Raw genomic sequence first — 12,857 nt, 5'->3', positions numbered from 1 at the left:
TTGGACACCACTGCTCGAAATCAATTACTGAGACAGTTATCCGCTGATTCTGGGGATCTAGTACTGTTTGCTGTGGGTAACCATGCATCAGTTAACAAAATTTTAGATAGGCTGAGGCTTCATGTAGCGCATGAGTTGGGCTTGATTGATCCTGTAAGTCGTTGGCTTGTAACTTTTTCTCTCATGAATTTAACTGAACAAGATTTCCTTGATTAGCTCTTTTCTTCTCTAACTGTTATATTGTTTATCTCTGTGGTTATTAGTCAAAGCACTCGATCCTCTGGGTTACTGATTTTCCAATGTTTGAGTGGAACGAATCTGAGGAAAGGCTTGAGGTTTGTGCCATGTTCCTATTATCTCAATTTCATTTCAGCAGAAATATTGAGAAAGAATATTGCTTAACACACACCTTGTTAGTTTTCATTTGTGTTACGATGAAACATAGAACTGTAATATTGGCGGCTGCAACACAATTTGATCTCATTAAACTTGATTTTGCTCTAAATTCAGATATTTGAGCTTTATTGTGATGTCAGAATATCTTAGTCCATTAGTATGACTACCTTTGTTGTTTATCTGGATAAATAATAATTTGTTTTTTGTATTTGTCAATTACTGAAGTTAGTAGGTGCATTTACTTGGATGCTGATTTGGGTGGAAATATCGTGGTATAATTGTCATGTGTGGGTTGCTTCCTTAATGATAAAGCTGAAAGCATGTACTGTACCGTCAAGTTCTAAAGGTGGCTAAAGAACTTGGGGATGTTCTAACTTGGTTTTTATTCCTTTTTTAGGCCTTGCATCATCCTTTCACCGCCCCTAACCCTGATGATATGAAGGACCTTGCCTCTGCCCGTGCCTTAGCTTATGACATGGTCTACAATGGTGTTGAGGTACATGAGTCTTGATTTGCTTTAGAAGTAGCAGTTCAAATTATGAGAAAAACACTTTAAAATGTGTTTTACTTTCTTTTGTCAGATTGGTGGAGGAAGCTTGAGAATTTACAAGAGGGAGGTGCAAGAAAAGGTTTTGGAAATAGTTGGAATTTCTCGTGAACAGGTGAGCAGATCCTTGTGCTCTCCAAGTATGCTGTTTAGAACTGAGATCACCACAGAAGGTTTTATTGTTTTCTGATTATAGAAACCGTTTGAACTTTTTGGAATTTTGGCTGCTTTTGTAGATTGTAAAGCAAGATTAACTTTTTGTTACCTATTTACATTGTAAAGCGATAGTGTGTCATAAATTTTCTTTAGGGAGATTGACCAGATGCTCATTTCAATTTCGGCTTCCCATCTTGAAATATTTGGTTCTCCTTTTCTTTCCCAAGAATGACACGTAGGAAAGAAAGGGAAATAACTTCTAATATGAGTTGACAAAAATTCAACAACTTCAGGCTGTACATATCAAATTGAAATTCAATCAATGTAAGTTTTTGTACGATTACATTATGTGTCCCCTTAATTTTTTCTGTAGGCTGAAGCGAAGTTTGGGTATCTTTTGGAGGCTCTGGACATGGGTGCTCCTCCTCACGGTATTTACTGACTTTATTCTGGAAGTATCTAAAATCATAAATATCCTGCTTATGTCAAATGGGGCTTACAGATCTATGTGTCTGCCTACATGAAAATTGAAATTAATAGAACATAACAAACGCAGAAGGTACCAGGGAAATCAGCATTTGGGAGATTTGAGCTTGTTTTACCAGAATTGGTAGAAAGCTACATGTTATCAACTATTGGCATTTTGTATTTTTGTTCAATCAACTATAGGGATTTGCTCAGGTGTTGGAAAATATTCATGTCTGGGAAAAGATAATTTTAATTGAAGAAAATAGCAGCATATATCAGAAGATTATTTTGATTAATTGAACTTCTTAAGGATGGAGGATTTTTCTAATTGCTTGATATGTAGGTTATTTGGATCTAGTCTTATGACTGGTATGCTATTGTGCAGGAGGTATTGCTTATGGGTTGGATAGACTGGCGATGCTATTGGCAGGTACGAATTCCATAAGGGATGTTATAGCTTTCCCAAAGACGACGACTGCCCAATGCGCCCTTACTCGTGCACCCTCTGATGTTGATCCCCAGCAGCTGAAGGATCTCTCTTTTCAGACAACCATAAGTTCTTGAAACATATTCTTTTCATCAGTTTTTTACGACCTATCTCCAAAAGAAGGTGATGACAATTGTCTTCATATTGCATAGAACATTCGGATCTCATTTTTTTCCTAAAGATAACAGATCTTCTGAAGCAAGTCTTGATTCAGGCGTTATACGCTAATGGTGCATGGTTTTCTCAAATATTGCTTGAGATAGATACTGTATGACGGCAGATGTACACTAGCTATTACCATGTATGATGCAACTAATTGTTTTGTCAAGTAAATATGTGCTCCACATGTATGACAAAGTTGTGATCCCCTGAATGGGACTCTCTGTACCTACATACTGATGTTTCTTGGTAGCACTAATAAATTATTATGATCTTGGCTTTTCCTGGTAGAAAAGATGCTTCTGACGTGTACTTGTGATGTAGCTCACTGATCATTTCCCACCTGCTTATTGTGCAGTACATGCAAAGTTTATGGGAAATGTTCATCAGTTCTTCTCCCGACGTTTATGATTCTCTTCGTCGTACTGAATTATTAGGTTCGACTGTTGGAAAAATTAAGATGAATTACAATGACCCTCTTGCGAGGATTTAACATAATTGTGGATATTTTTTTGTCATTTGAAAAATTGTAAGTATGTTTCTAACGTTTGATTGAATTACGTAATTTTTGGATGACGTTCAAAATTGTCAATTTTACCTCACTGGATGTTTTTTTTTCTTTTTTTTTTCCCCAAAAAATAAATTAAAAAATTATAAAAAAATAAGACAAAATTGATGAAAAAATTTGATAAATTGTTAATTTAGTCCATAAAAAGACTTCAGAAAGTTTAAGAAAAATAAGCAAAATTATAATTTGTGGTTCACAAGGTATTTTAGTCGATTCATTATAAAAAATGGACTAAAATGTAATGGAGATTAATTGTTGAATGATTGTTAAAATTAAGGTACTTGGTAATTTTTTAAACAACAAAAAATATTTGCAATCATGCTAAATTTTGAGAAAAACTTGTAATTTACTCAAAAAATTAAGTTAATGAAAGAATTAGTCTTTGGATGACAACTTTTATTGCATGAAAACAGTTAAGTAGCTTCCTATAATGCCAGCTAAAAGTACATTCTACCTCAGAAATCCATGCGTTAACTTTGCAAGATTTTCTAATGCATGGATTTCCTGACTCACAAATCTGGTCTAAAATGCAAAGCAACATTGAAACAAAAACTGTCCACACAACAACATGCATGGCCAGCTTTCGTAATAAATAGCCATAAAAACGTAGATCCGGGCTCTTTAAAAATGCTGGCAAAATCTGCACGCTTTGTGGTGTTCAAATCGCCTTAAGTTTTCTCAGTCCGGCTTCACCCCTGTTTTTGCCATTTGATTGTGGATCATCAGAGGGTTTTGGAGCTAAACTTGAATTCAGGCCAAATTCTTGATGAACTGGAAACGGAAGTTGAATTGTGGAACGCCCCCTGTGGTTAGGTTTGCTGGAGCTGGAGCAGATGAGTTCTGCCATGGAGGACTTGAAGATAAATGTCCGCAGGCAAGTCAGCATACTAACGATAATCGGGTGAAGAATGGATTGATGGTTGTTGGAGTTTTTGATCTGTGAGAGAGTAAACCTAATGGTAGTGGGTTCAAACAGTAAGTATGGTTTTTGAGTATAAACATTACAAGTATACACTCTGATCTCACTCGAAATATACGACTCCGATTGGTTGGATCGATCACGGTCACATACTCTCCCAAAATTGAGTGTTTGAGTCCTGAGGATAAAAACGAACGTGAGGCTCGTCGGGTGCGTCCCCGACAACAATCCTCCTACGCTCAAGTTAGAATGGTTCGAGGTAAAAATATGCAAACTGGAGACAATAAATCGAAAATAGCTAATCTCAGTTATCTCTATAAATAATGCGCCGGGACATTTATAGGCTCAGCTGGATACTGTTGCTTGGGCCACGTGTCTTTATCAGGTTGATGGGCGTCTTCAATCGAACGGCCCTCCCTGAATTCGGTCTTCGGTCTTCGGTAGCAAAGATGGGTTTATCCAACCCGCTTCTGGTGAGACGTGGATCTTAAGTTTCAAATGACTAAAATGCCTTCATTAAGGGTATTTTTGGTATTTTGTCTAAAAATTGAGGTTTTCCCCGTCACACTCATTTTTTTACCCTGAAAATTTTAACAAAAAATTTAATCCCATTATAGAAAATATGTAAGGGCATTTTATATTCACTATTCCAATAAATCAAAAATAAAAATGGGCTGTGTAAATTATTAACAAATCAAAACTAAAATTTAAAGAAGGAAAGACTTTGTATCCTTTCAAAAGAAAAAGAAGAGAGGAAGCTTGAGGAGGGGGATGTCTTCTTCAATATTTCATTGCCAAAAATAAATTCAATATAGTTAAGGTATTGTAATTCCAATTATGGATTCAAGATCCCTTTAACCCTAAATTATATTTCCATTTAAAATTTAATATCAAATATACGAGAAAATTTTAAAATAACAAATAAGAATATGACGAAGAATTAAAGGAGTTGGAATACATATTTTCATATTTATTTGGTGCGTGTGATTTTAACACAGGCCCAATATTTTTAGATCTTGATGCTAGATTTGGACTTATAGAGCAAGAGAACTTGAGAAAAAGGACCTGCAAAACAACACGTTAGCACTCTGATGATTAAATTAATTTCGAATTTAGGAATAAAGAAATGTAGAAATAAATTGTAATGAGAAATTGAGGCAAAAATAAGAATTTCTTAAGCAAAATATGACTTAGAGCACGAGTTAAGAGTTGCAACAAAATAGCAAGAGAATTTCCAGATTCTTGAAGGATCTTCCGTTGAGGGGTGCTGTCTGTATTTATAGAGAAGGAGTCCCTCTATACAGAAACTCTATAATGAGCTGCATGTCCGAGAAAGAAGGCGAAAATTTAGGGATAAGACACAATCTTATCTCTTCCTTGAGTAGCACGTCTTTGGCTGGAGGCGTTCAACTTATTGAGGGCGCCACCCTTCTCCTGGGTTGGGCTTGGTAGATAGGTTTAAGGTCCAATAGGCTTTATACTAAGCTTCATTCTTAGATCAAATTGGGCTTGCTTGATGCATTGAGTTCCCTCTCGGATTGAGCCTTTCGTATTGGGCTTCCATCTTAAATCGAGTCTGATAGCTTTTCAATGAATTATCATCATCATGAACTGACGAAATTGATTTGGGCTTGAGATCACCTCTTGGTCCAAATTTTTTAGGCCATATTCAACATTATTAATTTTGAAACACTTCTTATTATCTTCATTCCCGATAAATATATAAGAAAACAAGAGGGGAAAATGACCCAAATCCAAAACCGTCGAAGACTAGCTGCCAATCCCAGTTCTCCTCCAACAACTCATCCACATCAAGAACCAGAAACAGCTGTCCTCCAATTATTACTCGGATAATCATTATTTATTCAGAAATACTAAGAAAATAGAAACCCATCGTTATGTCCGAGCTGTCCAATCCAAAACATTCATCAGGGAACCCAATCACAACAAGAAATTCAAGAAAAGGACAAATCCCTGACACAAACCAGCCTTAGTTAAAACAGGGAGTGACAGATATATGTACAGAATGCCCATTGCTGGCGCTTAGCATACGTGCAACCCAGCTCATCCCGCACGCACGTACATGCATCCACCCCCCACCCCAGATCATAAGGGTATATATATACGTATTTGTTGTTACTTGACCTTTCCTCTTGTGGGTCTTTGCTGTTGTGCACGAGATGGATCCATGTTCTTTCGTGCGGATTGTTATCGGGAACTTGGCCTTGAAATTCCCGGAAAGATCCCATCTTTCATCTCTTTCCTTCTACTGTAAATTCAAGCTCAAAGGGTTTCCCACTCAGGTTTCAGATGTTTCGTTCCTTGCGGCTGAGAGCGACGCCGTTGATAGCAGAATCCAGTCCTGTTTCAGCTTGAGGAAGCAGGAGTTGGAGAAGTTAGTGGACAAATCGAGCAAGTTTTCTTGTTTGAAGATTGAGGTTTACAGGAGGAGTAGCGGTGGGAGCAGCAGTTGTGGCTTTGTGAAGAGTGGGAAGCTTTTGGGCTGCGTTGCGTTGCAGTTGGATTTGAAGAGTGTTCTTGAAAGTAATGGGAACAATAGGGGATTCCTGATTCAGAACGGGTGGATCTTGGTTGGTGGGTCGGATGTAAAATTGCATTTGAATGTGAGGGCAGAGCCCGACCCGAGATTTGTTTTTCAGTTTGATGGGGAGCCGGAGTGCAGTCCTCAGGTTTTCCAGGTCAACGGGAATGTGAAGCAGCCTGTTTTTACCTGCAAGTTCAGTTTCAGGAGTTCTGGGGACAGGATTTCAAGATCCAGGTAAATATATATTCGTATTGCTTGGTTTCCAAAGTCTTTTTGTAAACGATCTCAGATTCTGACTGTATTCTTGTTTTTCAACAGATGTTCAGTGTCAGGAGCAAGAAGCAGTTCGTTCAGCTGCTTCAGTTCCTCCAAAGATGACAATGAACAGCCTCTGAAAGAGCGAAAGGGATGGTCAATCACCATCCATGACCTGTCGGGATCGCCTGTGGCGGCTGCATCCATGGTTACACCGTTTGTACCATCACCAGGCTCCGATATGGTCAGCAGGTCGAATCCTGGAGCATGGCTTATTCTCAGGCCCGGCCAGAACACCTGGAAGCCTTGGGGCCGCCTGGAGGCCTGGAGAGATTGCAACGATCTTGGCTACCGATTTGAACTAATCCCTGACGGTGGCGTGGACCCAATCCCACTTGCCAATTCCAGCATTAGCACGAAAACTGGAGGAAAATTCAGCATAGACATCACCACTGGCCCAACTCCAGTGGCAAGTGCTAGTAGCAGCTTTGATCTTAGTTCGGGGTGTGGTTCTGGGTCGGATTTTGGATCGGCGGCAGGGTCTGGATCTTGGGCACACCTCTTGTACAGAGGATTTGTGATGTCGTCTACCGTGGAGGGTGACGGGAAGTGCAGCAAGCCGGAGGTGGAAGTGGGTGTGCAGCATGTGAATTGCACGGAGGATGCGGCGGCTTTTGTGGCTTTGGCGGCTGCTATGGATCTTAGCTTGGATGCTTGTCGGTTATTTTCGCAGAAACTGAGGAAAGAACTGAGAGAACCGGATCTTGGGTAGGGCCAAGGGCCATTCTTGGCCCGGTTCATAATGGGTTTGCAGATCTAGGGACTAGGATTCGCAGTTGACTGACAGCAGCATTTACTTCTTTCAGTTTCTTGTTTTCAGTGTTTCTTGCCTGGAGTGTACAGTGCATCGGTAGTACTTTTTTGGTTCTTGTTCTTGCTTTAAATGTACATTTTGCTCAAAATTTGTACATCAATAATGACAGTTCTTGGATTTCAGTTCCTCATCGTTTGGAATCCTATGAACTAGATGCTTCAAGGTTGTCATAAAATGATACCTGGTGGAACTGGAAGTCTGAATTCATCATTCATTGTATGAATCAAACTGTTTTCTTTTTGGGTCCACATTGAACTTCGAAATGATGATAAAAAAGCTTCAATTTTAGGTTGTCAAACAGATGGAACTCTAATCAACTGGGGACGCAAGATTCCTATTTTATATGTACCAAATTCACGAAACCAACCCATCTAACAAGGCATGGATAACAGCGCTCTTACGATTTTTGGGTCTGACTTCCAAGCCTCTATAAGATGTATTGCTTAGAGATCAAATAAAGAACAATGTTCATTCATGCACTACCAGATTTCTGTCCCCTGGGTATGGTGATAGGTGGGCATGGTTCTGTTAACCTACCATTCTTCCCTTGTATTTGTGCAAATTCAATGTATGAGAGCTAGTGTAAGAAAAACTGCAGATGGGACAGTATTATATTTGCAAGTCAATGCATTATGTCAGTGCATAATATTAGAAGCTTCCTCAATTCTTCTCTCTTTTACCCCATTGCCAAATGCAGACTGTTCCAGGAAGCAAAAACAGAGAAATGTGGAACCCAACTCTAACATAAAGTAAACTGACAAACATAGATTACATACCATCAGCTTTTGGTTTTTTCAACTAGCCTGCATTTTACCTGCAGAATCGAGAGTGTGTTCTATCCGGGAGAGTAAGTTACGTATCACCCAGATGAACACTATGAGAGCCAAAATGTTGGTAAAAAGAACGAGGCGTGAAAACTTTTCAGCTCATTGAAATTGATGGACCAGTACTCAACTATCCCATATCTTCACTCTGCAACATCTTCATTTTCAGTTCCTTCAGTTTGTATCTCAGGGAGCATATCAAGATCAGTGCGTACATCTTTCTCTTCCAAGGAATTGGAAGAATCTGATGAATCAATAGGGTCTGCCTGAACTTCTCCAGGATTTTCACTAATTGCAGATTCCAAAACTTCATTTGCACCATCAAATATATCTGATTTCTTGGCCTCGGTCGCCTCATTTTTTTCGGTTGCAGATCCAGTGTTGATCACTGCTTCAGCAGAAACCTCTGATCTGGCGATCTTGATTGATGCAGAAGAATCCGTATTATTATATGGATTAGAGAACTCCCGAAAGTTAGACTCTGCACCTTGGGATTTAGAATGACTGGTTGAATTAGAGCCCGGCGGATTCTTTTCCACATCTAAGGTAGAATAATTGGCCTCTTTGAAAGCAATACTTTGCAAGTTGGATCCTTCTGTGGGAGCACCCTCGTTGACGATTCCCTTATCATCACTCATAGTTACATTTTGCAAGGATAAGTCTGGATTGTGTGTTGTCACCTCAGTTGAGTTGTTGCTTGTTTCTAATTTATCATTTAACACTTGTGAAAATGTGTTATTTGGAGATGAGCCATTCTCCGATTTCTCAAAATTGTTTTCTTTCGGTCCACTGGTGGTTATATTTGTCGGATTATCATCTTTAGCCACTTCACCACCTTCCACTTCCAACTGTTTCCTTATCTCACCGTTACTGGTTTCCTCGACGTTACTCCCTCTCTTTTCCTGTTCTTCATTTGAGTTTCTGATACGTTCATCCTCATTTTCAGCAGTTTCTGTATGGGTATCATGAGTCACAGCACTAGAAGCGTCATCTGCCTTGTAAGGTTCAACACGTGCCTCATGCATACTCCTATCATGTTCATCACGATCAGCATCTTCAGCAGAACTTTCCTTCTCAATTTGATCATTGGCATCATCCAAAGTTTTCCCTTCCGTCTCGTTCTCAACAACATCACCTCTCTCCTCATCATCAACAAAATCCTCCCCTCGATCAACTTCTATATCTAATTTCTCTAGTTCATGTTCGTCTATCTCATCCTCCTCCTCCTCAACCTTCTTGTCTTCAGGCCTTTCTTCTTCATGCTTACTTTCATCAACTTCTTCTTCAGAGGTTTCCTCCTCTTCTACTGCTTCATCATGCTGCTGGTTCTTAGTCATAGTCTCCTCGCCTCGGGGATGGACATCTTTCCTTCCAAGTTTTATAAATCCACCACTACTTCGTATATGAAGAGATGCTTTTGCATCATTTTCATCAAATTCTTTCTTCTTATCATGAGAATGCTTAGCTTGGTAAATCAACCAAAAGCAAACAGCAAGAAACAGACCAATTCGTAGAAAATGCTTAACCTTGATTCCTTTGGATCTCTGGTTCCTACTAGAGGATTGCCTGTACATAATAGTTTCCTCAAGAAGTTTCTTTCACTTATTATAGCAATGTCCTTAAGAAGATTCCTTCACTTGTTATCTTCTTCTCACTTCTAAGTGCTACAGAACATGCTACAATACAAAAGAGCATACATTAAAAAAAAATAAGCTAATAATATGAATCAAAGTCTAACATTAATATGAAACAATACATTCATGTTCTCTGAATTTCAGCAGAGTTAAGCAGCTTTTCTTGCCAATACCACATGCTGAAAGAAATTACATGCCAAAAATGGCATTCTATACACAAATTTTGGGGAAACCGCACTCTTGGTTCCACATGATAGATGGTGTTGCACCTTTAGTCTCATAGGCTAAAAAATTGTAGCATTTGGGACAAAAAATGCTACACTTTTTTATCCTAAGGTACCAAATGTGCAACAACTTTTATCCTGTGGGACAAAAAATGCTTCGACCTTTTATCCTATGAGACCAAATGTGCTAAGCCCGTAAACTATGGAACCAAAAGTACAACCCTCTCTATCTTGTGGCATCAGAAGTGCAATTTTCCCAACAAATTTTGTATCTGAATATCAGACTAGAAGACGAATACAAACTAAAACATATGGATAGCACAAGAGAACACTCCACGAATATAGACAAGACCAAGATAAAGAATCACACTCGTCCAGAAACCAAGGGGCACAAAGGAAAGTGGATAAAGTTTCATTTTAAAGAAGTACACTAATGCCACACCTCGTTTCTACAAGTTTTGTTTCTTGAGGAACTTCTGGAGATCATCGAAATCTTTCTTTCTTTATAAAACATGCCACCATGCCAGGGACATACACCAATTTAATATATGATCACATCATATACCATCCCCTAATCCCTTCTTGTATGCAAGATTACATTGACTGAACTAAGAGAATATGCAAAGTTTTTAATTACTTCCCAGATATACATAAGTACAAACTTTTTGCAGCTTCAAAAGGGAGTGATTAAATCATCCTTAAAATTCCACACACTTAACTTCAATCACAAAAAGGCTGTCTTCAGCACTCCATCATCTTGATCCATCTTTCACTTTCTTCTTTACTTCTAACTAAAAAAACAGAAAGAGAAAGCCTTGATAGAAAACCTGAGAACACATAAATCTTACATATAAAAGCCAAGTACCACACATCAAATCCCGAAGACAAGTAAATGAAGAAACTCCGAAAACCTCAAGCATAAATCTTTCAAAAATTAACAAATTGTTGAAGTGAAACCCCAACAAATATGGAAAACCCATTTCCACAAACGCTTCATTACAGACAACAAATGAACGCACGAATTCGAAGAGTTCATAATTCCACTCAGTCACCCATAACCATAATAACCATCAACTGTTCCTAATGACAGCCTTAAACACTCAGAAACATTCAAAAGGCAAACAAATTATATACAGAAAACAACAATACGAGAAAGAACAATACCTAGAGAAGAAAAACAGCTCAAGAAACTGGGAAAAGAGGGTCTGCAAACAAGCAAGCAGTGAAGTAACTAGAAAGTGGTAATTAAAGAAAAAAGAATTCTTTTTTTTTTTTGCAATTTCAAGCTCTGAGGCCAAGAAATTTGCTCTTCTCCAGATTTCTCCCCTGTTCTTGCAATAAATGTAAGAATGTCGTTCTAGCAACTTCTGCTAAGGAGCGTACAGACACAGAGCTATGGACGGACTGTTTTCAGGCGTTCCCACTGAGAATCATATACCCCGGGGTTCGGAGTTATATCCATTTGATTCCCTACAATCTCCTACAGTTAATTAATGGGCATCAACGTTTTTCTAAAGTCAAACCATAAAGCGCTTTCTGTAGTTGGCCAATCAATAAAAATGAATTGGAGTTGTTAGTTCAACTGTGAACCTTGTGAAAGGTGATATCACTTGGACTCGTGACTTTGATATCAACTCCATCTTCCTCTTTTTTTCTTGGCCTCAAATGATTTGGTAAAAAGAAAAGAAAATAAAAAAAGAATAAATTCCTTTACAATAATTCTTTTTCCTATTTTGATTGTATTAAATTTTAAAATAAATTACAACGGGCTTTCATGATATTTATCATAATTATAAATATTATTTTATTATTTAAAAAATTACAAATACCTTTTAAAATTAACGATCGTCTAATAAATATCCTTATAATGGACTATCATGAAAGAATATTTGTTAAATTATTATATGAGGTATTTGTAATTTTTTAAATAACAACAACTTATTGTAATTTACTCTAAGTTTTATTAAATAATTGAGATTAGATGCAATTTAATGTCAAATTTAATGAGAAAGGAATTAAGGGATTAAAGTTTTTTTCACAAAGACAAAATAATATCAAAGGTATATTATCGATTAATCCTCCACTCGTACTCTTTATTTATTTTCAAATAATGACTAATATATATGGTGCGGCATGCCACGTAATTGGCATTTCATTTTGTAAGGTATTTTCATTTTAATTTGATATGAGCATAATAATTTTATTTTGAAAAGACGACTTGCAAGAAAAAAAAATATTAGAATTTATAAGCTGTTCAAAATTTTTATTTGTGTTATGTATGTCTATATTATCCGTTGCCAAACAAAGAGTTTGAGGCGAGCAAACAGACAGTGTCAAATAATGCTGCATGTGCCATCATCGGATTACCTCACTGTGCAAGGTATTGGGCACTCTAACATCATATAAATCCGTAGCAAATAATATCTCATACAACAAAATATCAATCATGTCGAACGCAAATCATTATGAATTAATTATGATAGTTACTTTACTGAGATATTTAAAAATTATATATGAAAAAAATAATATTAATCTTTAAGCGCTTTTTTTTAGAAATGAAGAATAAAAAGATTCAACATTATCAAGAATTTGAGCTCACAAAATATTAAAAAGTAAATTACAATGATCTCCTAAGAGGTTTTTTAGAATAATTATGAATACTTTCTTATTATTTGAAAAATTACAAATATCTCTTAATGTTTGATGAATTATGTAACCCTTGGATGGGAATACGAAATTATCAACTATGCCCTTACTGTATTTTTTATTTTAAATAAAAATTTGTAAGAAATAAGATGGAG

The 12,857-nt window shown here is 37.3% G+C and overlaps 3 protein-coding genes across 4 annotated transcripts in view; 2 read left to right on the top strand and 1 right to left on the bottom strand.

Annotated features, from left to right (window-relative positions):
- The window catches only part of LOC105172658 (aspartate--tRNA ligase, chloroplastic/mitochondrial), a 7,158-nt gene extending 4,650 nt beyond the window's left edge, over positions 1-2,508 (top strand). The window contains 6 exon segments of the mRNA XM_011094175.2: positions 1-153; positions 264-335; positions 794-892; positions 978-1,058; positions 1,473-1,530; positions 1,953-2,508. The exon segment at positions 1-153 is cut by the window's left edge and continues 294 nt beyond it. Coding sequence (XP_011092477.1) covers positions 1-153; positions 264-335; positions 794-892; positions 978-1,058; positions 1,473-1,530; positions 1,953-2,131 — 642 coding nt within the window. The 3' untranslated portion in view covers positions 2,132-2,508.
- On the top strand, positions 5,617-7,504 carry LOC105172657. Its single transcript, XM_011094174.2, has 2 exons — positions 5,617-6,479; positions 6,564-7,504. Exons 1-2 carry the CDS (start codon positions 5,881-5,883, stop codon positions 7,270-7,272), a joined length of 1,308 nt encoding a protein of 435 aa, XP_011092476.1. The 5' UTR covers positions 5,617-5,880; the 3' UTR covers positions 7,273-7,504.
- LOC105172654 (RNA polymerase-associated protein LEO1) lies at positions 7,240-11,563 on the bottom strand. 2 transcript variants are annotated; one of them, XM_011094173.2, is made up of 3 exons: positions 11,221-11,563; positions 10,776-10,847; positions 7,240-9,874 (listed from the first exon to the last, which is right to left on the bottom strand). In XM_011094173.2, exon 3 carries the CDS (start codon positions 9,770-9,772, stop codon positions 8,342-8,344), a length of 1,431 nt encoding a protein of 476 aa, XP_011092475.1. In that variant the 5' UTR covers positions 9,773-9,874; positions 10,776-10,847; positions 11,221-11,563; the 3' UTR covers positions 7,240-8,341. The 2 variants fall into 2 exon arrangements, with proteins under 2 accessions (XP_011092475.1, XP_011092474.1); XM_011094172.2 differs by lacking the exon at positions 10,776-10,847.

Source organism: Sesamum indicum, linkage group LG10 (assembly GCF_000512975.1).
Source record: "Sesamum indicum cultivar Zhongzhi No. 13 linkage group LG10, S_indicum_v1.0, whole genome shotgun sequence".
In the NCBI taxonomy this organism is placed as follows: domain Eukaryota; kingdom Viridiplantae; phylum Streptophyta; class Magnoliopsida; order Lamiales; family Pedaliaceae; genus Sesamum; species Sesamum indicum.
The sequence above is the reverse complement of the archived record's forward strand: the minus strand, read 5'-3'. Positions and strand labels throughout refer to the sequence as shown.

Coding starts and splice junctions, on each gene's coding strand:
- LOC105172657 (XM_011094174.2), top strand. CDS start 5,881: ATGGATCCATGTTCTTTCGTGCGGATTGTTATCGGGAACTTGGCCTTG. Junction 6,480..6,563: donor GACAGGATTTCAAGATCCAG/GTAAATATATAT, acceptor GTTTTTCAACAG/ATGTTCAGTGTCAGGAGCAA.
- LOC105172654 (XM_011094173.2), bottom strand. CDS start 9,772: ATGTACAGGCAATCCTCTAGTAGGAACCAGAGATCCAAAGGAATCAAG.